The sequence below is a fragment of the Lontra canadensis genome, unplaced genomic scaffold, assembly GCF_010015895.1.
Source record: "Lontra canadensis isolate GAN:19392208 unplaced genomic scaffold, GSC_riverotter_1.0 scaffold56, whole genome shotgun sequence".
NCBI classification, from domain to species: Eukaryota; Metazoa; Chordata; class Mammalia; order Carnivora; family Mustelidae; genus Lontra; species Lontra canadensis.
The window spans coordinates 6,793,938-6,818,005 of record NW_022631050.1 but is presented as its reverse complement, the minus strand read 5'-3'; the positions used below and the strand labels follow the sequence as shown (position 1 = coordinate 6,818,005).

The following is a 24,068-nucleotide window of genomic DNA, read 5'->3' as shown; positions in this document are numbered from 1 at the left end:
GGATAAGAAAGAGCCCTGAAATGCAATTAATACTAAGCCACCAAAGAATATTCTTTTGGGTAGGGATGTTTATCTAGCTGCAAATCTATTTACCATTTACCAATCTATTTACTACTCGGTAATCTATTTCAGCCATTAGGATAATGGAAAATTTAGACAAATGCCTGAATGAAATCAAGGTATCATGTAATAGGCATTCCATGAATATACTGTCCTCATATTCCTTTCAAAAAGGTAATTTATAAGCTTAATGTGGTTATTTTCAAGTGAACTTGTAAAATGTTCATAAACCACACTGCATACTTTAAGTCCTCTTCCTTTTAAAAACATCCACTTTAAGAATCAACCTATTTAATGATTTCACGATCAACTATTTAAGACTAAACACTTAAAATGGCGGACTTGTGGCCAACCATACATATATTTCACTCATCCTAATGGGCTGAAGATCACCTTTTCCAGAATAAAATTGTCCTCCTGAGTGAAATAAATTGTGTCTATTCTGCTTAGGCATCCATGCTTAATTGAACATACTTTATTTAAAAATGAATCCAAAGTTATTTAAAAACTATGAATAGCAACACAGATTGTTCAAACAGTATCTGGGTTATAATTCCACTGGGTTTTGAGATTTAAACAATCATTATGCAACAAACTATATGTCACATTTGCTGGGCTTCAGCTTTTCCTTTAATGTATTTTTAACTAGGCTTTTCCAATCTAAAGACCATGCTCTCTGAGTGCTCATGAAACTGGAAGGAACATAAGAAGCGCTGTTCTTTAGTACAGTATAGCAATCCAGACGTGTACTCTGAAGCCTAACTTCCTGGATTCTAATCTCAGCTCTATCATTTATGAACTGCGTGACCTGGAACAGGTTACTTAACCTCTCTGTCCCTCAGTCTCATCTGTAAATGTGAATAATTACAGTACCCACCTTACAGTACCCACCTTACAGAGTTATGGAAGAATTAAATGAGTTACTATGTGTAAAGCATTAACAGTGCCTACCACAAAGTGAGCATTAAATGGGTTCGATGTTTGCTGTAATTCTCATTCTTGGTCACCTGTTAACATCAGTCACCCTTTCTCATGGGTCCTTTCCCTACACTTGCTCTGAAAAACAACTATGTAAAACAACAGTTAGTTAGGAGCTGGGCTCTGAAACCAGAAAGGCCTAGACTGGAGTACTGACCTCACCACTTATGAGCATTGCTACCCTGGAAAATCACCTAACTTCTCCCAGGTCAACTTCCCTCATCCATGCAATGGGGATTAAAAACAGCATCCACCTTCATGGAGTTGTTGTGAGAACTAAATAAAAATTATTTAAAAAAAAAAAAAAACAACTTTACATAGTACTTGGCATGTAGTAGATCCTCAGTGTAAATCCCTTTTTGGTAGCCGTCAGCATTTTGGTAGGCACAGCCCAGGGACTATTTTCCTTTCTTATAGGTTCATGATGCCTTTGACATATATCTTTGATTATCTGCCTCTCTCCATCTTTCATAGCTGATCTGTGCTTTGTAGACAGATACTTCTCTCAACATTTAAACTAACTCCCCATTTCCTTTGTCTTTGAATTTTTGTGGTTATTATGTCAAAATTTAAGAATTTCCTGTTCTTTGTGAACCCATTTGTTTTTTGAAGCCTATAACCATGAGATTGTGCCCATATTTTTCTTCTGAAATATGTGCTTTCTAAAATATAAGATTCAAGCTGAGCTTATTTCTCAACATTATTACAATCTTTTAAATAAAGTGGTTATTTTTTTTCCCCTCAAGAGTCTATCCATTCTATTTCCCCAATCACTGGTAAAAAGTAAACCCAGAATAATGGTTCCTACCACTGTTTCCTTTACCTTCTAGAAGACTTAATCGCTAATCAAAAATTGCAGCAGATCTCTTTCAGCAGAATGAAACTTCCAGTGTATATCTAAAGAACACATCCCCATTATGGTGTGTTTCTCTGTAAATTTTATAATCTGTACTAGAAACAATCATCTACAGTCCCTGTCATGCAAGATTCTTTTGCATTTCTCCACCAGAACATCACCTCCTTTTCCTTTCTTCTTTTACAGCTCTCTGCCACATCCTTCCCCAGCACAGTGGTTTCTGTATCACTCATATACACACACCCCTCATAAGTCCCTCCAAGTGTTCCCTATTAGAGGTCTCTTCCAAAAAGCACACCTTTCAATGGCCAGAGTTCTTTCATAAAGACCATCCCATCATTTCTTGGTAACAGACATCCCCTTGTTAAAATACTGCATTCTATATATACTGCAATGATATACAAATTTATTTATATACAAGGTATTATTGCCAAATACTATTGTTCCTGAGTGCTTTCTTTCTGCTATGTCTTCCTCCTAAGTTAGCTGATTTCATAATTTTATTGGGGCTTATTCCTCTACTTTACTGATAAATCTATGAGCCTACAACCAAACTAATAAAAGTTACTCTGCCAGAAGCCTGCTACTGTGGCATTAAAGAGCACAGATCAGGAAACCAAATCCTTCTCTCACACCCTCCAGCTCTTAACTGCACTATCTATCTTTGTCTTCCAAAGTTACTAACATTGAATGAAGATAAGGAAATATCTAAGCTGTGCCTGCTCTTCAGAACATCAAAACTCCTAGATTTCTTCTAAGTATTTCCATTAATGTACACAAACATTCTTTTGACTGGATTGCAAACTTTAAGAAAGCAAGGACCATGTTTATTTTACACACTACAAGCCTGCCTCTGAACGTCTCATAGCTATGAACAGTTTTTAAATTTTTTAAGCGCTGTTTAAAAAAAAAAAAAGAAAAAGAAAGAAAACAAAGAGGAATATGTGACAGAGACCATATGGCCCCTTCACAAAGCCTAAATTTTCCCATCTGGTCCTTTTTAGAAAATGTTTGTTGACCCTTCAATTTTTGTTAAAAGTGAAGGTAGGGAAGGGAGAGGTGAGGGAGCTCAAAAATGGGAAAGGACAAACAGAGATTTGCAATAAATATAACTGAAGACACTACCAACAGTACAAATCACATAATAAGAGTTGTACAGGTCTTTAAATTGTTCCTCGCCTTCCATTTTCATGGATTCCAAGAGAAACTGAGGCTCTTTCATTGCATATTTTAGAGATCTTGGGAGGGGGGTGGTTAACCAATCTGTTGTTGAATCACAGGTGCTCCTTGAACTAAATTTAAACATTGGTAGTGCACCTCTTCTCCAACCAGCCTAGTTAACAGAAATGTTAGTCATCAGCAAAGTGGCAGCCACTTTAGTAAGGTGTCAGTTCACGGGTCTGCACCCTCACAGACATATCTTTCCTTCCACAGAGACTAAGTAGCTGATTGCATCGACACTCCACAACAGTTTCCACATCTGTTCCCATGTGACCTGTTACTTCAAAATGTCATCATTTAGAATGTTGCAAAAGCCCTGAGATAAAGTTCTGAATGCTGAAAAATGTTCAACCAAAACATGAAAGTTCCATTCTCAAGTAACATAAAGGAGCGGTATTAGACCGATTCACAGCAGTGTCTCTCAGAAGCACGTACAAAAGTGTACCTGGAAATGCTGCTCCATCACTTGGATTTTTCCCTGGTCTGGACACTTTTTCAGAGCTCGATCTGCATAGTGGAAGAGGATTTCTACCATCTGTAAGGAAAATAGCCTTGTATAAAATATCAAAACATATCTCTAATATTTTTCAATATTAATATGTGTGGATCTTCCTAAATAATACAGAATCAAGCTATATTAAAAATATAATTTAAAATTTTAGCGCCTTTATTTCCCATTATTTTTAAGCCCAGACTACTAATTTCTTTCAGGCTTGGGAAACTACTAATTTGCTAATCTCCAGGTTCTGGACCTCAGTGGTAGCTCTGCTGCTCAGAAAATGAAAAACTGAAGTCCAGCTCTTCAGAAATGCTCTGCTGCAGGTCTCTCCCTCAAGAACACGGATAGAACACAAATCCCTAAAGTATTCTAGCAAATATTGAGAAAACAATTCATGCGTCTGAAGAGTGACCAATTTCTCTTCATGTGTTCTATATGCTTACACTAATTTGGAATATTATTTTTACCAATGCATTTGTACAATTTTTAAAAAAGAGGAATGACTATGTAATAAACAGGTTCAACCAAGTCAAGATTGGGGAAATAAAGCCAACATTAAATATTAACATTAACAATTTAATGCTAATTAATAATCATAAAACATTAGCCCTCTCTGCTACCTCAGGCAACACAAACACACATGTAGTATTTCTATTTCTCATAATCACCCGTTTATGAAAACTAACACAAGTTGACTTTCTATGGGCTATAATTAGGCTCAGAAATAATCCACATCCTTGGCTTTCTCCCTCCTCTTTTCTGCTGTCTTTTGGCTATTTTACAATTTTATCATCTTCATGAGAGTAAGCAAGAAAAAAAAGGAAAGGTGATAAGAAGAAAGTTTAAAACCATTCAGGATGATACCAGGGAATTATAAACTGACTTGTTTTTTATATATTCTCTCCTTGACTGTAGCCATCTACCTAATTATGCCCCCAAATTATTAACTGATACCAAAAGCGAATCTGTACTGTACCCTAGTGAAGGCCCTATTAAGATACTCACCCGATCGGCAACAACAGCCTTGCGCTTACTGGCATCTCCTGATAATCCTGCAGAGAAGCAAAATCCGGCATAAAAACAAAGTCCACATCTTCGGGACTGAAACTGTTACGGTCTTTTATTTACAACCTGTGCTCACAACAGACATAACTGTAACAAGCCTAGGTATCAAAATGTTGACTAATCTGCCATAATAAGAGCATCTCCCATCTACTGGACCACATAACATATCAATGTACTTCCTTTTTATTTCAACAGTGAATTTTCCCTACAAAATAATTTAAAAAGCAACATTAAAACTCTATATCCTGTATTTGTCATTAACTTTTCTCACTGGAAGTCTGTTAGGTTTGGAAACACCTTGTTCATAAAATATTTGAACACTACACTAAAAAGTATTCTGTGAGTGATTATTATTATTATTATTATTCATTCTCTCTACTCTAAATAATGTATACTATACTGGTATTCTGTTAACTTACCCACTACAGCTTTCGCTTTTCCTTCATGGAAAGACCATGCAAGAGCCAAGGCTTCTGTAAGACAATCTTGTTTGAGGAGATGATCCACTCTCTAAAATGAATAAATGAGAAAAGATAGACCCCTCTGTTTAATCAACTACTAGTTGGAATTCCTATTCTACCTAATACCTTTTCAGAAGTTGTTGCTTAACAGCTAAAATTATTCCAATGACCATTTGGCTATCTTCTTCTTCTTTTTTTTTTTTTTTTAAAGATTTTATATTTTATTTGAGAGACAGACAGAGAGAGAGAGAGAGAGAGAGAGCACGTCCCCCCCAAGCAGGGTGGGGAGGGGGAGAGAGGGAATTCCAAGCGGACTCCACACTGAGCACAGAGCCCATCACAGGGTTCTATCCAGGACACTGAGATCATGACCTCAGCCAAAACCAAGAGTCAGAGAGCCAACCAAATGATCCACCCATGCACCCCTGTGACTACCGTATTCCTAAGAAAAATAATTTCTTAAAGCACTGTATAGTACAGTGACTGTACAGACTAAAACAGGCAGCCACAAGGCCTAAATATGAAAAGAGGAAAAAGCTAGAATGTCACTGTTAACAAAAATGGCTAGTTGTTTATCACAACATCCATTCACTCCCTTCTCTTTAGTAACAAATCCCATGTGTATCTGAGACAGCAATATACCAGCTTAAAGACATTTCTAAGCTCCCCTTGTAGCCACCCGGGGCCATGTCCCTAAGCACTGGCCAATGACAGGTAAGTGGAAGTGTTGTCTGGCCTTTTTGGGATATGACCTTAAAAGGCAGGGGCCAGCCCTCTCTTCCCTGTCCTCCTGCCTGGAATGTGGACTTAAGAGCTAGAGCTCCATCAGCCATACTCGAACATAAAATGAACTAGAGATAAGAATTCACACACAAGGTTGGGGGAAAAGGATAGTTTACTAAAGACCATAGAGTTGCCACACTAGCCACAGACTCCCTACCTCCAGATTGTTTTTACATAAGAGAGAAATCTTGGGGGCACCTGGGTGGCTCAGTTAAAGCCTCTGCCTTCGGCTCGGGTCATGATCTTGGGGTCCTGGGATGGAGCCCCGCGTTGGGCTCTCTGCTCAGCGGGGAACCTGCTTCCTCCTCTCTCTGCCTGTCTCTCTGCCTACTTGTGATCTCTGTCTGTCAAATAAGTAAATAAAATATTTAAAAAGAGAGAAATCTTGTTGAAACCACTGTTATTTTAAATTTTCTGATAAACCGCTAAATGTAATCCTCATTTAAAGCCAGTTTTGTCAAATCAAGTACCTAACAGTTACAGTGATTCTGATGTACACTTCTGAAATTAAAAAGCACAAATCCAAATAATCTTTTTCAGCAAGGTCAAAAACAAATGTTAAGATACTATCAATTCACAGCCCTAACATGTAAAGTTACTTCGAACTCACCTCTCTCCAGCTTCTCAGCATCATTACATAAACAGACTGGAAAATAAAGAAACCATAATTAAATGATCATCTTTAACAGCCTTGTTTGGGAGACACATTTGTCCCAGTCCCACATCTCATTTTACATCTAAGGAAAAATACTTCATACTACAGTGAGAGGTATCTACTAAAGGGTTTTTAAGGGCCCACATTAAAGAGTAAATAAAACATTTAACGGTCACTAAGTCTATCATCCAAGGAGTTAATTCCACAGGGAAGGAACAAAGAATGCCCAAATCCCTGTACTAACTTGATAATATTTTGAATTGTAACAATGAAGAAATATTTCTCTAAGTTAATAAGAAAAAAAAAGCAAGGAACAAACTGATATACAAAAAATCTCCTATTCCAATGATTCTATTCTAAGTCAAACACCTCAATGCATTTTAATATACCCTAAGCTGATGATTTAAGCTAAATGGCATCTTAATTATATGACAAATATACATGATAAGGTACCTTCCTGGTCATGAAAACATTAATGTGAAAATTAGGAAAGTATATCCTTGAATCAAGAAAATAAGCATCCTATGATAACCTAAATGAAAGTAAAAACATGTCTAAAAGTAGAGAAAAAAAACCAAAAAGCACAACTATATAACCCCTGAAAAGGGAGCCTGCCTGGCTCAGTCAGTTGGAACATGAGACTCTTGATCTTGGGATTGTGAGTTCAAGGCCTGCACTGGCTGTAGAGCTTACTTGTAAGAAAAAAAAATCCCCTTAAAAAAATAAAATTACATTATATATATATATCTCCCCTAAAAGTTTTAGATTACTGCTATCAATATTCACTTTACAATGCCCAGCTCTCTTTACCAGAAACCTCCTTAGCCCCAAGTATCCTGACACAAACAAATGCCAAGTTACAGAGCAGAGGAGCTTACTTTTGTCCCCAAATAAAAGATCTGACCACCGTAGCTACTGATGGATTGATAACAAGCCTTCTCTCCAACCAAAGCCTATAAAAAAAAAAAAAAAGGTAAAAATCACATGCATTAGAAGTCTCATTAGACAAAGAATGTCACGTACACAGACTAGAATTTTAGATCAACATAGTTTTATTCCATAAATTAGTGGGGAAAAAATGTCAGTCAAGTGCCAGTCTCTCAGAGGAAGTAGCAGAAAAGACAAAGTGCAAAAAGTTAATTCCCTGCTTACATATGGTCATTTTACTTTTCAGAATAAGAGAGACATGGGAGGAATATGCCAACTTTCAAAATCTAAAGGGAAACTGTTGCAACCTTCCCATTATTGGAAGACAGACATTCACTGAATAACACGGCCATTTGAAAACGGTACCTCTAAGCTCTTTGAAATCAACATCAACCTAAAACACAAGGAAAAACAGGAAGACAAAGCAGCGTAACATATGGGAGTCAGCCTAGCCCAGCTAAAGAGAAACAAAACCTATCGTGTGATAAATTTGGATTGTGAATTTTGACTCTGCTACTGAAGGTATGACCCTACTCCAAACAGCTTTCAAACTTCTGACATTCAGTTATCCCATCTTTGAAAAACCCTGCAGTTTCTGTGGAATTTAACTACGTTAATATTTGTAAATGTCCCCAAGTATATAAATGGTGAATAATTGATAACCACAATAACTGGTAACTTTTCACTATGAAATTTAAAAATGTACACAAAGGTGGGGAGAATATACAATGAACACTCTGCAGCCATTAACCAGCCTCATCAATTACAAGATCATCTCCAATCTTGCCTCACCTGTACTCCCACGGACTACCCTATACAGAGTATAATTCTGAGATGATTCTTAGATTTTGAGTATTTATAAAAATTCAGTATATGCATAATAAATCAGTCATAACCACAACTGCATTAGTCTACTTTTCAAAATTAACAATATGAAATAAAAATAAAATAAGTAAAAATCCTCAATATGAAATATGCAGTGTTTGGACTGCAAATGGTCTCACAAATATCAAATATTGTTGAGGTTTTTGTTATTTTGTTTTTGCCTTTTCTACATTTCGTGTGTCTAAATCAAGATCTGACCAAGGGCCACATTATCGGAGCTGGCTGATAGGTCTCTTAACGCTCTTTTAAGTTTATCCATCTTAATCCTTTATTTTCCTTGAAATTTACTGCTGAGAAACTGGATACTTTTCTCATAGTTTCCTACTATCTAGACTTTGCTAACTGCATCCACATGGAATCTTTTAACATGTTCCTCCACCTTCCATATTTTCTCTAGAAGAAGCCTGATCAGAATCAGGGTCCTCTGCTTTGATTTTGGTTCGTTTTTTTGGCAATATTACTTTAAGTACGATGTTAGCTATAAGATTTTTATAGATGCCCTTGTTTATATGCCTGAAAAAATTCCTTTTTATTCCTAATTTGCTGAGTTTTCTCAGGGATGGATATTGAACTTTACCAAATGCTTTTTGTTTGTCTTGAGATGATAATTAGGGCTCTTCGTTAACAATCAACTAATACAGTAAATTATACAGATTCTGAAGGCTAAACCAACCTGGCATGCCTTGGAAAAACAGCATGTGACCATAATCTATTACTTTTTATACATTGCTGTTTTCTATTTGCTAATATTTTAAGTATTTTTGTTTCTATGCTTATGAGAACATTAGTCTGTAGTGTTCTTTATTGTAGTATCTTTTTCTGATTTTATTATCAGAGTTAATCTAGTCTTATAAAAAGTTATGTGGGGGCACCTGGGTGGCTCAGTGGGTTAAAGCCTCTGCCTTCAGCTCAGGTCATGATCCTAGGGTCCTAGGATAGAGCCCCTCATTCGGCTCTCTGCTCAGTAGGGAGCCAGCTTCCCCCTCTCTCTCTCTGCCCGCCTCTCTGCCTCCTTGTGATCTCTGTCAAATAAATAAATAAAATCTTTAAAAAAACAAAAAAAGTTAATGTGGTCCCTTTTTGAAAAAATTTTTGTCTATAACCATTATTTTTTTTCCCCCTTATATAACAGACCTCATTAGTAAAGCCATCTGGGCCTGGAGCTTTCCTATAGAAAAACAATCTATTTCTGTAACTGCTGCACAGTCACTTAGATTCTCTATTACTTGTTGAGTCAGCTTTGGTAATTCGTGTATTCCAAGGAATTTTTCCATTTCATCTGAAGTTGTTGAATTTATTGGCGTAAAGTTATGCACATCTTTTAATATCTATAGACTCCCCAGTGAGGACACCTCTCCCATTCCTGATACCGGTAATTGTGTCTTCTCTTTTTCTTGATTAATATCATTAGAGGTTTACCAATTTTATTTCTCTTTCAAAGAACCGGCTTTTGATTTCTTTGATTTTCTGTCTGTCCATTTTCTATTTAATTGATTTTTGTTCACCTTTTTATTTTTCCTTCAATCTACTTTAATTTTGTTCTTTTTCTATTTCTTTAATTAAGACAGAAGGGCACGGATTTGAGAGCTTCTTCTTTTCTAATGTAAGTATTTAATGCTGTGAGTTACCCTTAAAAAACTGATTTAACTGTAGGCTACATATTTTGGTAAGTTGTATTTTCATTCAGTTTAGAATATATTCCAATTTCCTCTGAGACGTCTTCTTTGACTCATTGGTTATTTATAAAACAGTTGTTTAATTTCCAAATATTTGGGTTTTTTCAAGATTTACCCTGATGATTCCTTGAACAATTTATGGACGTTTGTTTTACAGCCTAGCATATCACCTATATTGGTGCACATACCACATGCTCTTGAACAAAGTTTGTAATCTGCTTTCCTTCAGAGGAATATTCTATAAATGTCACTTAGGTCAGTTGGTCAGTAGTGTTTAAGTCTTCTATGCCCTTAGATTTTCTGTCTACTAATTCTAATAACGACAGATGGGTTTTGTTGGGTTTTGTGTAATTGTGGCTTTGCTGGTTTCTTTCAGTTCTGTCAGTGTTTGCTTCATGTATACTGGAGGTCTGACACGGGGTACTTAAAACTTTAAAGTTCTTATGTCTTCTTGTAACCCCTTTTTATCAATCTGAAATTTGTTTATATCTCTGACAATATTTCCTACTCTGAAATCTAGCGATTGATTCGAGTTAGCATGGGTTATGTCTTTTTCCATCATCTTACTTTTACTATATCTATGTCTTTATACTTAATGTGTTTTGTAGACAGCATAGAATTGTTCTTGCTTTTCTTTATCCAGTCTGACAATCTCTGCCTTTTATTTTTATATTTTTATTTTATCTTATTTTTATTAACATATAATGTAGTATTTGCCCCAGGGGTACAGGTCTGTGAATCGTCAGGCTTACACACTTCCCAGCACTCACCATAGCACATACCCTCCCCAATGTCCATAACAATCTCTGCCTTTTAATTGAAATATTTTTGGACTATTTATACTTCCTGTAATTAGTGATATGGTTGGGTTTGGGTTATTAACTGTTTTTTCTACTTGTCTATTCCCCTTTTTATGCTTCACTGAATTTGATATTTAACATCTCGTTTTGTCACTACTATTAACTTATTTAGTTACACCACTTCTTTTTCAGTGACTGTTCTAGTATTCACAATATGTAACTTTAACTTATCTCCCTGTACACTTAAATATTACACAATTTGATGTATAACGTAAATCCTTACAATGATATACTTCTACACCCCATTCCCTGCTGCTGTATATTACTTTTCATCATTCACACTACTACTTCTACATTATCATAAACATTATAATATATTATTTTTGTTTTAAATAGTCAATAGCTCTTGTTATGTAACAGTACTGAGGTATAATTTATATACCACAAAATTCACTCGTTAAATGTAAAATTTAGCAATTTTTAATAAATTTACAGTTGCCCAATCATCACCAAGATCCAGTTGGAGAACATTCCCATCATTCCACAGAGATTCCTTGCTCTCATTTCTAGTCAACCTTCATTCCTACTCCCAGTCTCGAGTAACCACTAATCTATATCTATCTCCATAAACTTGGCTTTCTTGGACATCTCACAGAATCAAACAATCTTTCTCTATGGCTTCTTCCACTTAACATAGTATTTTTGAAAAAGGTTCATCCATGTTGTAGCATGTGTCAGTAGTTCATCCTCTTCACTGCAGAAAAGTAGTCTATTACATGGCTAGGTCACTTTTTGTTTACCCATTAACCAAGTGGTGGACGTCTGGAAGGTTGTCATTTCCCAGCTATTATGAATAACATTGCTATGAACATTTGTGAACAAGTGTTTGCATGGGCGTATGTTTTCACTTCTCTTGGGTATATACCTAGGAGCAGAACTACTCAAATGAATACTGCTCAAATGAATATGTTCAACATTCAGAGGAACCTCTAAAATGTTTTCCACAGCAACTGCGCCATTTCCCACCAGCGGCGTGTCACAGTCCCAGTTTTTCCACATCTTCACTAACACCTGAGACTATCTGCCTTTTGAGTTACACAGTCAGTCTACTTGGTGAGAAGTGCTCGCTCACTGCGGTTTAGAGTTGCATTTCCCTGATGATGAACGACGTTTGAACATCTCGGCTATGCTTGTTGGCCATGTGTCTATCTTTGGAGATTACTCCAAAGCTCCAAAGTAATGAGAGCTGTTTCTGATGAGAGATACGCTCTCATACTTACTGCTGCTCCTCAGCATTTAATGTGACTTTTCTCTGTGGCTGCTTTAATATTTTTCTCTGTGCCAGTCATTTTGATCAATCTATATATGGTTTCCTTTATTTTACCTGTGCTTGGGTTCACCGAGCTTCTTGAAAATTTGTGTTTATAGTTTGGATAAGTTTTGGGCCACTATTTCTTCCTTTTTTTTTCTCCCTCCTTTTCTTTAGAGACTCCAAATGCCCATATATTAGGCTACCCAATGCTGTCTCACAGGTCATAAATATTTTTTTTTAATTATTTTTTCTGTGTTTTACTTTGGGTAGATTCTATTGCTCTATCTTCAAGTTCACTAATGTTTTTTCCTCATCTACTCTGACATTAATCCCATCCAGGGCATTTTTCATCTCAAGCACTAATAATTTTTATCTCTAGAAGTTAGATTTGCATCTTCTTTAGTATCTTCCATGTCCCTACTTAACTTTTTGGACCTATGGACTATGGTTGTAATAACTGTTATGTCCTTATCTGCTAATTCTGTTCCAGGTTTAACTCAGTTTTGATTGATCTTTGTTCCACTATAAATTGTGCTTTTCTTCTTCTTTACATGCCTCATAATCTTACTGAATGGCAGACACTATGAATTTTACCTTGTTGGGTTCTGGAAATTTCTGTATCATTAATATTCCTGTGCTTTGTTTTGTGGGGTAGTTAAGTTACTTGGAAACAGTTTGATTCTTTCTAGTCTTATTTTTAAGAATTGTAGTGGGGACCAGAACAGTGTTTATTGTGGTCCTTATTACTCCCCACTACAGAGGCAAGATGGTCCTGAGTATTCTACCCAATGTCCTATAGACCATTAAGTTTTCCTTCTGGCTGGTATAAACAAGCCAATGTGAGTACTGGATATAGTTCCTTCTTAAATCTATCAAATAATTCTTTCCCTGGCCTCAGGTAGGATCAGCATTTGCTGATCAGTAGTCTGCTGAATAACCAAGGGGAACCATAGGTATAGTGCTTGCTCTCTTCTCCAGTATCCGGTCCTACAAGCTCAACCCACCAGTCTTCCCACAGTCTCAGCTCATGAAGTCCTTTAGGCTCCAACTGGGTTCCACTCCCCTGAGCTATAGCCTGGAAACTCTCTCTAGGGCTCTGTCACTTGTTTCCCATTTTGTCAGGGACCGCTGTCCTTCATTGCCTGATGTCCAGTATTCTGAAAAGGTTTTTTTTTTTTTTGCCTTCTATATAGGAGAGTAAATCCAGTGCCCATTATTCCATGTTGGCCAAAACTGCAAGTTCAAAGTCTAACACCATTTCTAATAACCATTCAGACACAAGAAAATATCTAAGTATGGGAGAATAATTAGTCTTCAGTGAATTCTACTACATTACCATTTCTTATTATAGATTGTCTTGGTTTCTAAATTCTGTGGCTGGAAGACCCTTTCATATCTAAACTCTGAAGTTCTAATATCTCAGGGAGATTTGAATAATGGCTGCATATCACACCATAGATGCTCATTAAATATGAACACCATTACTATTTTTTTTTTCAAGAAATTACCCAGGAAAGCCTCTAGATGTCCCTCTTACAAATTAATGGTTTAGGAAATCACAATTTGAAGAAATTTAGCTGCAAACTATTTGTGTAAATTGCTAAAGGCCATTATCGTGGTTGCTTAAGATATAGTAAAATAAATACTAAGGTAATACTCATGTGTCTTCCTTCTCTCCAGATTCCTACATTTCATCTATCCCCTATTCTTAAAGAATCTTCTTTCTTTCTCTCAAAGCCATCTTGATCTTTTAATGCCCTTAGCCACCATACCTGTTTGGGCCTTTACCAATCACCCAAGTCAGTCTACCTATCTCTGCCATTCATCCCTTAAATCTATCAGGCTTACTGCCACCATATTAAACGTTCTAAAATATTCTGCTTGTACAATTTCTTTCCCATAAATTTTCAACTGCATTTCATTATTTTAGTATAAAAGTTAAAATTCTTTGGTATTAAATCAGTCACATTTCTGAAGAAAAGATAACAGGAATTACTGTTTTAGTTCACATTCCTGAATACTTATAAACACATCCACATCCATATCCACCTCAATCTAGACAGCAAGATAACTTCTCAGAGTTCCGATTTCTAAAACAAACAACAATAAAATACCAAGATTATCAAAGGAATTCTAAGATAATCGATTACCCTTACCAGTGCCTGGCTAACATTTCCTCCAGTGGCCAGGGATTTGAAATGGCTGCTGTTATAGACCAACTGAACTTCTGAAATCTCCACTGTTTCCAGTTCTTCTTGAGTCTGTCGATCAATCACATGCAACTTCTCCACACTGTCCAAGAGCACAACTGTGCGTGAGTTTATCCACTGCAAATCAAGCACACCACAAAAAAAAAAAAAAGGTGAGGCCCATCCTACACTATCATTCAGGACAAAAAGAAAGCCTGGCCACTCAGTTAAATTATATGGAGGACTTTATCCATTTAGTAACTTGATGACAACAAAATCAGAGCAAGAACTACTTGATGACAGTAGTGGCTAGACAGTATTGGATAATAGTACATAACACAGTAATGAGTTCTGACAGTGTTAAAATGACCCATAGCATTTAAAAAGGTAACTAGGAAGGGAGCCTGGGTGGTTCACCTGGTTAAGCGCCTGACTCTCAGCATCAGGAGACCAAGCCCTGTGAGCTCCCCTGAGCTTTAATAGATATATTAGAGTATATATTAGTTTTAGCAAAATTCTTTAAATCATACACTGGCACAAATGAATTAAACAGAATGACAAACTATGCATTTCTCACGTTTTTGACATTAATTAAAGTGCAAATAAACCTCATAAACCTATGTGGTCAAGTAATTGTTAGCATTTACATAATACATATTTTAAAACAGAAGCTTTCTAAAATATGTATTTCTTTTAAAACCTCCCTACCAATTATGGGAGAGCTCCTTGCTTTTCTCTCTCTCCATATTCCAAATTTTCTTTAATAAGTACTATTATAATTTTAGAGGCAATGACATAATAATATTAAAAATCTTCTGAAGGATGCCATTTTGATAAATTTCTTGGGTTTTATAGGTGTTCTTTTCCTTTTTTTTAAGATTTTTTTTATTTGCGAGCCAGAGAGCGTGTGCATGTGAGTAGGAGGAGGGATGGTGGGAGAGAGTCTTCAAGCAGACTCCCAGTGAGTGTGGAGCCTGACACAGGGCTCAATCTCATGACCCATGAGATCATGACCTGAGCTGAAACCAAGAGGTGGATACCCAACCAACCAAGTCACCCAGGCACCTGTACGATTTCTTTCAAAAAAACTTAAAAAAAAAAAAAAAAAATTCTATCCCTCTTCAGGAAATAAGTGAAATTTTAAAATCTGCCCAATTTAGGGGGTGCCTGGGTGGCTCAGTCATTAAGCAGCTGCCTTCGGCTTGGGTCATGATCCCAGGGTCCTGGGCTCAAGCCCCGCATCAGGCTCTCCACTCAGTGGGAAGCCTGCTTCTCCCTCTCTCTCTGCTTATGTTCCCTCTCTGTGTCTCTGTCAAATAAATAAAAAATAAAATAAAATAAAATCTTTAAAATCTGCTCAATTAGAATTTTAAATTAGCCAGAACAAAGTGCTTCTCCTGTACTTTCTCTCACCGGCATTCAAGTTGTTTTATTTATGACCTATTCCATGTCATCAAGGATTATTTGCATAATACTATATCAAAAACAACCAAGTTAAAATGGATCACTTTTAACATAAGTGAAAATACACTCTTATCACTATAAAGGAAGGGTTTTTGTTCTGTTTTTCCTGCCAAAATTTCTCTCTCAGAAAACTGGGAGTTTGATGCTCAAATCATTTACAAAGGGCTCTTATAAGGTGCTCTTTTATTTTAAAAAACAAAGTATCATTTAGGAAAGACACATTATTGGCCTTATACAACCTTAGTCAGTACAAGTTTTTAGATGCTACCAAAGGCCACCTAGTTTAAAAAGAGAATGACCAACGTTCTTAGCAGGTGTAGCAATTTTTCCTAAGATTAGACCCTCACAATTGCAACTGCTGACACTGTTGTAAATGAGCCTTTTAATGGTAATTTATAAAGCAATGCAGTTACTGTCATGTCATGGAAAAGCCACAGGACAGATGAAAACACCTACTACCCTACTGTGGGGAGAACAGCTACTTGTGGTTGAGGGAAAACTTTCCAGGGACAGAATCTTATGCAGGTTTTAAGAGTGCTGTGTCTCAAACATCTTCAACAGAAGTAATTATGATGAATTCTAGGAAGCTGTGTTAGATAATCCAAAAGGAGTCCTGATGATGACAAAGGCACTGATGTCTTATATTCATGAGAAGAGTTTGAAAAAAACATTTTGTGAAATATATAAATGGAAACAAAGTATTGTGTCTAAATCCACAGTCTATCTGTGAGATTAAAAAGCAATGTGCAACTAAAGTAATAAATTGTATATTATAAAGAAAAGATCCATTTCATCTACATCTTTAAAAGTTACATATTATTAAGTTAGAGGAAAAACTTTTAGCCAACTTCTTAGAAAAATGAGGCTCTCTTATTTAGGGTTGCCTATATCCATGCATATACAGAATGTTTCACTGGATAGTGACACGCCAAAAGCATTAATGACAGAAACCCAGAAATACTATAATTACACTATTTGCAAAATTGACACACAACTTGAAAAAGAAAAAAAACTTGATACAAAAATAAAGATTTTTTAAACCAAAAAGTTGCTGAAAATGGAAATGTATGGTGGAGAGAAAATTCTGCAGTTTTTAGCCGTGAAGAAAAAGAATGAAGTACATAAACTCCTGAACTAATGAAGATAAGCTCAGAAGTACAAAAGTATGTTTACAAAGAAAGCCAGGCAATGATCCTCAAGAAACCCACACAAATTCTTCTGAACTCCCCTTTGAACTAATCAGGACATCAAAGAAAACTTTTCCTGACCCTGCCACACTGTTCACCAGGACATAGGCTAAAAGGCGATTAAAAGTAAGGTGGCACCAGGGCATATGGGTAGCTCAGTGAGTTAAATGTGTTGATTTCGGCTCAGGTCGTGAACTCAGAGTTGTGAGATCAAGCCCCACGTGGGGCTCCATGCTGGGCATGGAGCCAGGCTAAGATTCTCTCTCTCCCTCAGCCCTCCCTCCTATCTCTACCTCTTCCCCTACTGGGGGGAAAAAAAAAAAAAAAAAAAAAAAGTAATATGGGATTACACCGAACTCAGACTCCATTACTTTGGTCCCTATTTTACATAATCCCAAAGGTCAAGATTCATGGCAGAAATCCTGGTGGTGCTAATATACAGGGTCTCAAAACAATTACATGGGACAAATTAATCTGAATAATACTCACAGTAAAGTTGATGAGATCATAGTAGAGGTGAAGGTGCTTTTGCTTAGTAACATGAATTGCTCCAGACTCATCTCTTTTAACCTGATAGTGAAATAAAAACAACTTAAATACCAGCTATGTTTTGAGGGAGTTTGGAGATACTTAGTTATACTCTACCTAGAAAATGACTTCCATCACAGTACAGATAAGTCCAAAATACTGGCTATTAAAGAAACTATTACATAAATGAAAAAAATCATTCATACCATGATTTGTAGCGAAATGCAAGGCACACCTGCTCAGTGCTGTCAGTCCTGTAACACGTGTTCACTCTAATTCAGAACAAATGACCTCCATCCCATCAGTGACCGCACTCAGCTAAAGTTAGAGCATAAAATGGGACTGACGCATGGTATGATAAAGTCATACTGGCCTCACCAGATACCTGAACACACAACGAGACCTCCTAACGCAGACCCTTCACGTACTCTCATCTTCGCTTCAGCAGAGCACTCCCCCTGGAAGGAACGACAGGCCAGTAGAAGGAGCACGTGATCTAGACTCACATGCTTCAGTTCCACTGTCACAGCTGCGTGACCAAGGGCCAATCACTTATTCTTTCTCAGTTTCCTCAGTTGAAAAATGAAAATGAACACCAAATTTGTTCCCTATTTGGCATATACTGAAAGTGTTTCACAAACAAAAAAACAATGCCAACACTACCTATTCTCTTCTGATTCACTGAAGTCCTTGCTAAAGAAGATCACTTCACTTATACATATTCTAAATCCCACCCCCTTCCCCACTGCTTAATATTACCACTCCCTTGCTGGCATATGCACTCACTCCCTTTTAAGGGCACTTTTCCTTTTGCTATCTAACATGTTTCTGATTCCTCTACCTTCAAATAAAAATCAAATAGCCATTCCCTGATTTGCTTTTTACAGATATTTAACCATTCTCATGCCTCTTGCAGCCAAACACTAGGGGTGAAAGTCTGCTCTTCTCGACACATTTTTTTAACAAGGCTCTACAGTGTAGCTTCTACCTCCATTCTGTTGATAATTAGTCCTCTGAAAAGTTTCTAATCAACAACTACTTGTAGGGGCGCCTGGGTGGTTTAGCAGGTTAAGTGTCTGCCTTCAGCTCTGCTCATGATCCCTACTTCTTTCTACCTGACCCCCCAACCGCCTGCCCACCCCCACTCATTCTTTTTTCTCTCTCAAATAAATCTTAAAACAACAGCAACAACAACAAAACCAACAAACTACTTGCACATTCAGTGGTCTTATCCTCAGTGGTCTTCTCTCTTGATCTTTATTTAATAATGGTATTACCCTGGAAGTGACCTAGTCCTGAAGCCTATCCTTTGTCTCCTGTGTGAGGCCATACTGTCCCACTTCCCCTCCTACCTCTATGTGCCTATATTGGAACATTCTTTCTTGATTCCTTTTCCTTTCCCTTGTGAGTGCCTGCCAAGGCTATGTATGCTCTGGCTTTTGATTTTCACAGCTTCAACAACATTCTCTACCCTGAAATTCTCACCTGCACTCCAGACTTGGACTGTTGTCTGCGCAGAGGATATTCCCTGAGAGAACAATTAAGAACCCCACCTTTGCTTCTAATGCAACATATTCAAATCCTCTGTAACCCTGGCCCTTCAAATAGCTCATGCTTCTAAAGTACAGTCAGAAAAGATTCATTCATGTCCTTTAGTTCCCAGATCCAGTGAGAAGACTTGTCCTTCCTTCAAAATGTCATCCCTCACTCTCACTGAAACCAAGCCTCTTTGTCTGAAGACCTCATACCTGCTTTGGCATAAGAGCAAAACCCTCCATTTCCCCCACTATCACCTATAATCTATTTTTCCTGCTACTTCTATACTGGTCTTCCTAAAGTACCATTTTAATCACATCTTTATCTCTTGAATTACGAGGAACCTGTGACGACAACTCATTATCTAGACTAGGCCAATTATATAATCTTGATCAGGGGTCAGTAAACATTTTTGTAAAAGGCCAAACAACAAATATTCTACATTCTATGGATAATACAGTCTCTGTCACAACTACTCAATTCTGCCACTGTAGCATGAAAGCAGCCACAAATCATACATAATCAAATGGCCATGACTGTGTTCCAAGAAAACTTCATTTATAAAACAAGCAGCAGGCCAGATTTGGTCCATAGGCCAAAGGTACATAGGTACATTCGCATATTTACACACACAAACCATTAATCATTTGTTAGTCGAAGGAGATGAACTGAGAAATACATGGAGGGGAATGGAGCTGAGGTGATCCATAGTTTTCCATGTTAATCATTAAAGCCTAAAATTAAAATTAAATGATCACTCTCCAAAGAATTATAATAGCATATTTTTTGACATAATATTAAATTGCTGAAGAATCAGGAAGAAAATATTATGATAAAGGACTGTATAACAGATCTAGCATCATATCAGGACTTACCAACAGAAAATGAACAACATCTCCTCTGCAGAAGGCAAGCATGGGATTCACATAATTATGTACTGCCACAAAGTGCCAGGCCAGCAATGGAACACTGGAAGGATCCATCTAAGTGAGTAAAAGGCCAAAAAAATATATATATATTTAATATATATTATATATTAGCACATATATAAAGTATATATATATAAATATATATATATGGCAACACAGTTAACAGACAGTAGGACAAAAGGGAAACCAATTAAAAAGAGCATCTGACTAGTGTTCCTTGATAAAACTTTTCCTAATTTCTCATTAAAATTGCAGTGAAGCAGGGACTGACTGGGCAGTATCAAGAGGGAACTTTCTGGGTTGATGCTAATGTTCTGTATCTTGATGGAGGTTTCAGTTATAAAGTATATACACTTTAGTTTAAAGTTCAGCAAATGTATGACCAAGATCTGTGCAGTTCACTGTAAGTAAATTCTACACTGAAGGAGAAACAAATACTGAACTCTAAATGTAATGCAAGCTGAGTATTTAGGCAAATGAGTATTGACTTTTGCCATTTATTGGAAATACATTTAAAATAACAATTTGATGGGTGGATGGACAGAGACATACTAAATAAAGTACAATAAACTGTTATTTATAGAATTTAGATAGTAGGTATACAAATGTTCGATGTAAAATTCTACTTCTCTATTTGATGTTAGTATTGGGAAAAAAATAGTAGTAAAAACATACAAAAATATGCCAACATACACCACCATGATAAACCTCAGTTAACCAGTGAAGCTAACCTAAGAAACACTAATGGCAATCTAAGCTAGCCATGCTCTCTGAAAGGGGAGATCTGTTTCCCTGGAGGGCCGGACATAATGGAGTACCAAACAACAGACAGAAGAGTGGTCTCGCTCAGCACAGGGGCTGTGCTCTCAGTTAGTATTGGCTCTGTACCATCATTCTCCATCTCATCCCATCAATACTTCTCCTCACATATACACTAGAAGATCACAACTCTCTGAAAACAACCAAGCAGCAAAAAAAAAAGGGAAACTGGGGTATGCGTCATAGATGCTCAGAAGTAGCATCCTCCAAAGTAAAATACTATAGTTGTTCTCTCATAAATTTAAACAAAATAAAACAATAAAAGTAAAGTACAGACCCTATGATCTGTACCTCTCTAGTCACCAGCTTATACTGCTTTGGTCTCATCAAGGTAACTCCGGACGATGATCTTTGGAGCACTGACTTCCATTCTACCTCGTTTTCTGACAATCTCACAGAATTTGCCACTTTCAAGTCATTTCCACCCTTCTGACATGGTTTTTTTTTTGCCAGTAAGATGGAGAGGTTTACTCACCCGTCCATAGGGAAAAGTCATCCACACTTTCAAGGATGGTTTCAATCCAATGACCAGTATCTTTAGAAGAAAAATGTATTTTTAATGTTTACCCTATAATTTTCAAATTTTTGGTATTCAAAGCTTCTAAAAGTTAGGAGTTTCACCTTCTAAATATACCAACCAACCTTTGTTAAGGATGCCATGGCCAATAAGGAAAACTGTGTGATGGGATGATCTTTCAATTCAGGCTTCGAATGGAGAGGCTCAATACAGCAAACTTCACCCTTGGAACCACTGAATAGACACCTAGACTCACATGTTCTCACTCCCATCACTCTCCTGCAAAGGTAACCAAAAAATTCAGAATTGATTTAGTAATGATTCAAGGCACTACCATCTCTAGCATGGACCACTACAATAGCCTCCTAACTCCTATTCTTGCCTCAATAATCCAACTCCATAGGACATCAGTAGGTTCTTTGTAACGTCAGATTTATCACTCTTCTCCTAAAAACACTCCAGTGGCTTGCCACTATACATAAAATAAAATCCAAACTCCTTACTATGTTTTCAAAGGTCCTATATGATTTGACTCCTGCCTTCACTCTTTTCCCACTACTGTCAAAGTCACACTCCAGCCACAACTGCCTTCTTTCCGATGCTCCAACAAACCAAACCTGTGCCCACTTCAACACCTTTGTGCTTGAACATCCCTCTGCCTAGAACACTTCTAGACCTTTGCATTTGTTGACCAGATTATCACTCAGGTCTTGCTCATATGTCACCTTCCTGAATTATCCCCAAGCACACTCCAGCAAGCTAACTGGTCTTATTTTCTTCAAAGCACTTGTAACTATCTGAAGTTATCTCATTTATGTATTGTTTAGTACTGTGTCCCTACCCCTACCCCAATGACAATTCTTTTTTTTTTTAATTTTTTTTTTTTATTTGACAGAGAGAGACGTAGCAAGGGAGGGAATAGAAGCGGGGGGAGTGGGAGAGGGAGAAGCAGGCTTCCTTCTGAGCAAGGAGCCTGATGAGCCGCTCGATCCCAGGACCCTGGGATCACGCATGACCCAAGCTAACAAGATGCTTAACGACTGAGCCACACAGGTGCCCCTACAAGTTCTATTAGAGTAGTACTTTGGTTCACAGCTGCAAGTCTGATGCCTAGAACAATGCCTACACATAGGAGATGCTCACTAAACATTAGCAGAATAGTAATTTGTAAGCAATTACTTTGGGCTTAGCAATGTGAGAAAGTATGAGAAATATAAGAAACACAGTCCTGACTTTGAGAACTTATGGAAACACAATGTGCATTGAATTTTATGTTCAAATTGTTAAAAACAACAACAAAAAACCTCTCCTTTATAAATATCCTTCCATGTATCTAGACACTAGACAGTCTTTGCTCTTATAGAGAAACAGGGCAATTCCTAGGCAATAAAAACCTTTCTACACCTTTAGGGTTATAATCAACTGGGCCTGGGGCCTTAACCGAAATTAGTGACACACTCCAGAATCATGGTTCCCAAGACCGACATCTCGTATGAATTCCCTGGGGAGCAGGAGTTCAGAATTTCAACTCAGACCTACTGAGAAAGAATTCTGGGTGGCCAGGCCTGGATCTCCAAATGTTCTCTGAGCCTCTCCAAGTCATAATATACAGCCATCACCTATTTTTAATCACATGGGTTTTCCAGACTGCTTCATGTTCAACATCAAGTCATTAAACCACAGCTAGTCTTTTCATTTCATTTGTCAACAAATGTCCTTTAGTCTCTTACTTAAATGTCAGTTCAAAAACAGAGCCTCCGCTGTCATTGCAAATTGCAAGAGTTGGATCATCTGTAAACTAAACAGAGAAGAAATTCACTTTCTTAGAGATGTTTCAACAACCAGTCAAGTATTAAAAAGGGAAAAAAATCATAATGTCTTAAAAATCTAAAAACAAACACATTTAATAGCATTTGAAATCACCTAGATTTAGTACATCATTCTAAATATACAAACTTACCCATATTCAGAATAAAAATGGCTCAGTATCTTTAAAAGACTGAGACTTTAAAAAGCAAACCCACCTTTCATTAGGATCAAAGAGAAATACAAACTCTATCTCATAAAAAGCCCTAAAGTTCCACTTGGGTTCTTAACAGTAACTTTTTCTAAGCTGCTAGTAAACTGAATAGGGTCTACTAGATACATTTGCAGTTGCCTAGTTTTCAAGAACAAAGACATAGTAAAAGATACTTGCTATCTTTGGGAAATAAACTTGAATACGTTTTCTGCCTAACTGAAGAATTAGTGCACTATATTTAAAATAGTTTAAATACTTTTTATGGAATGATTCCAAACATGTGCTGCCTCCTGATCTTACTTGACGGAGTATACTTCAGTTATTACCTACTCTGGAAAACTCCAAATAACAACTAACGGTCACAATGACCGATGGTTCTAAGGGCTTATGAGGTATACAAAACTGAGTAACCTGGGTCACTTAGACTGACCGGTCTCCCTAACCCCAAAGACTGGTGAGCCATCCTAAACGGCATGTCTTTGTTCTCTCTGGGACAGCTGAGGTACAGCTGTCTACTGTTAAATAATTCTTCTGGAGACTACTGTAAAATTATTCTTCCCACACACAACAGAGAAGACCCACACCTCTGCTCTCAAGGCCTCATGGACCAACTGCCAGAGTGGGAAGTATATATCTGAATGTAGGAAAATCAACTGAATTTGCATTCTTATTTATTAACTTTCTACTTATCTTTGTGTTTT

General features: G+C 37.1%; 1 protein-coding gene across 5 annotated transcripts in view; it reads right to left on the bottom strand.

The window, feature by feature from the left end:
- Nucleotides 1–24,068, bottom strand: part of VPS8 (VPS8 subunit of CORVET complex) — a 247,168-nt gene that overhangs the window by 182,986 nt on the left and 40,114 nt on the right. For all 5 annotated transcript variants that reach the window (XM_032875548.1, XM_032875551.1, XM_032875549.1 and 2 more), the window contains 11 exons: nucleotides 23,078–23,145; nucleotides 21,473–21,626; nucleotides 21,306–21,365; nucleotides 19,958–20,065; nucleotides 17,508–17,588; nucleotides 14,335–14,505; nucleotides 7,457–7,531; nucleotides 6,534–6,569; nucleotides 5,099–5,189; nucleotides 4,620–4,666; nucleotides 3,561–3,650 (listed from right to left, as the gene is read on the bottom strand). In XM_032875548.1, coding sequence (XP_032731439.1) covers nucleotides 3,561–3,650; nucleotides 4,620–4,666; nucleotides 5,099–5,189; nucleotides 6,534–6,569; nucleotides 7,457–7,531; nucleotides 14,335–14,505; nucleotides 17,508–17,588; nucleotides 19,958–20,065; nucleotides 21,306–21,365; nucleotides 21,473–21,626; nucleotides 23,078–23,145 — 981 coding nt within the window. The remainder of the gene's footprint in view (nucleotides 1–3,560; nucleotides 3,651–4,619; nucleotides 4,667–5,098; nucleotides 5,190–6,533; nucleotides 6,570–7,456; nucleotides 7,532–14,334; nucleotides 14,506–17,507; nucleotides 17,589–19,957; nucleotides 20,066–21,305; nucleotides 21,366–21,472; nucleotides 21,627–23,077; nucleotides 23,146–24,068) is intronic.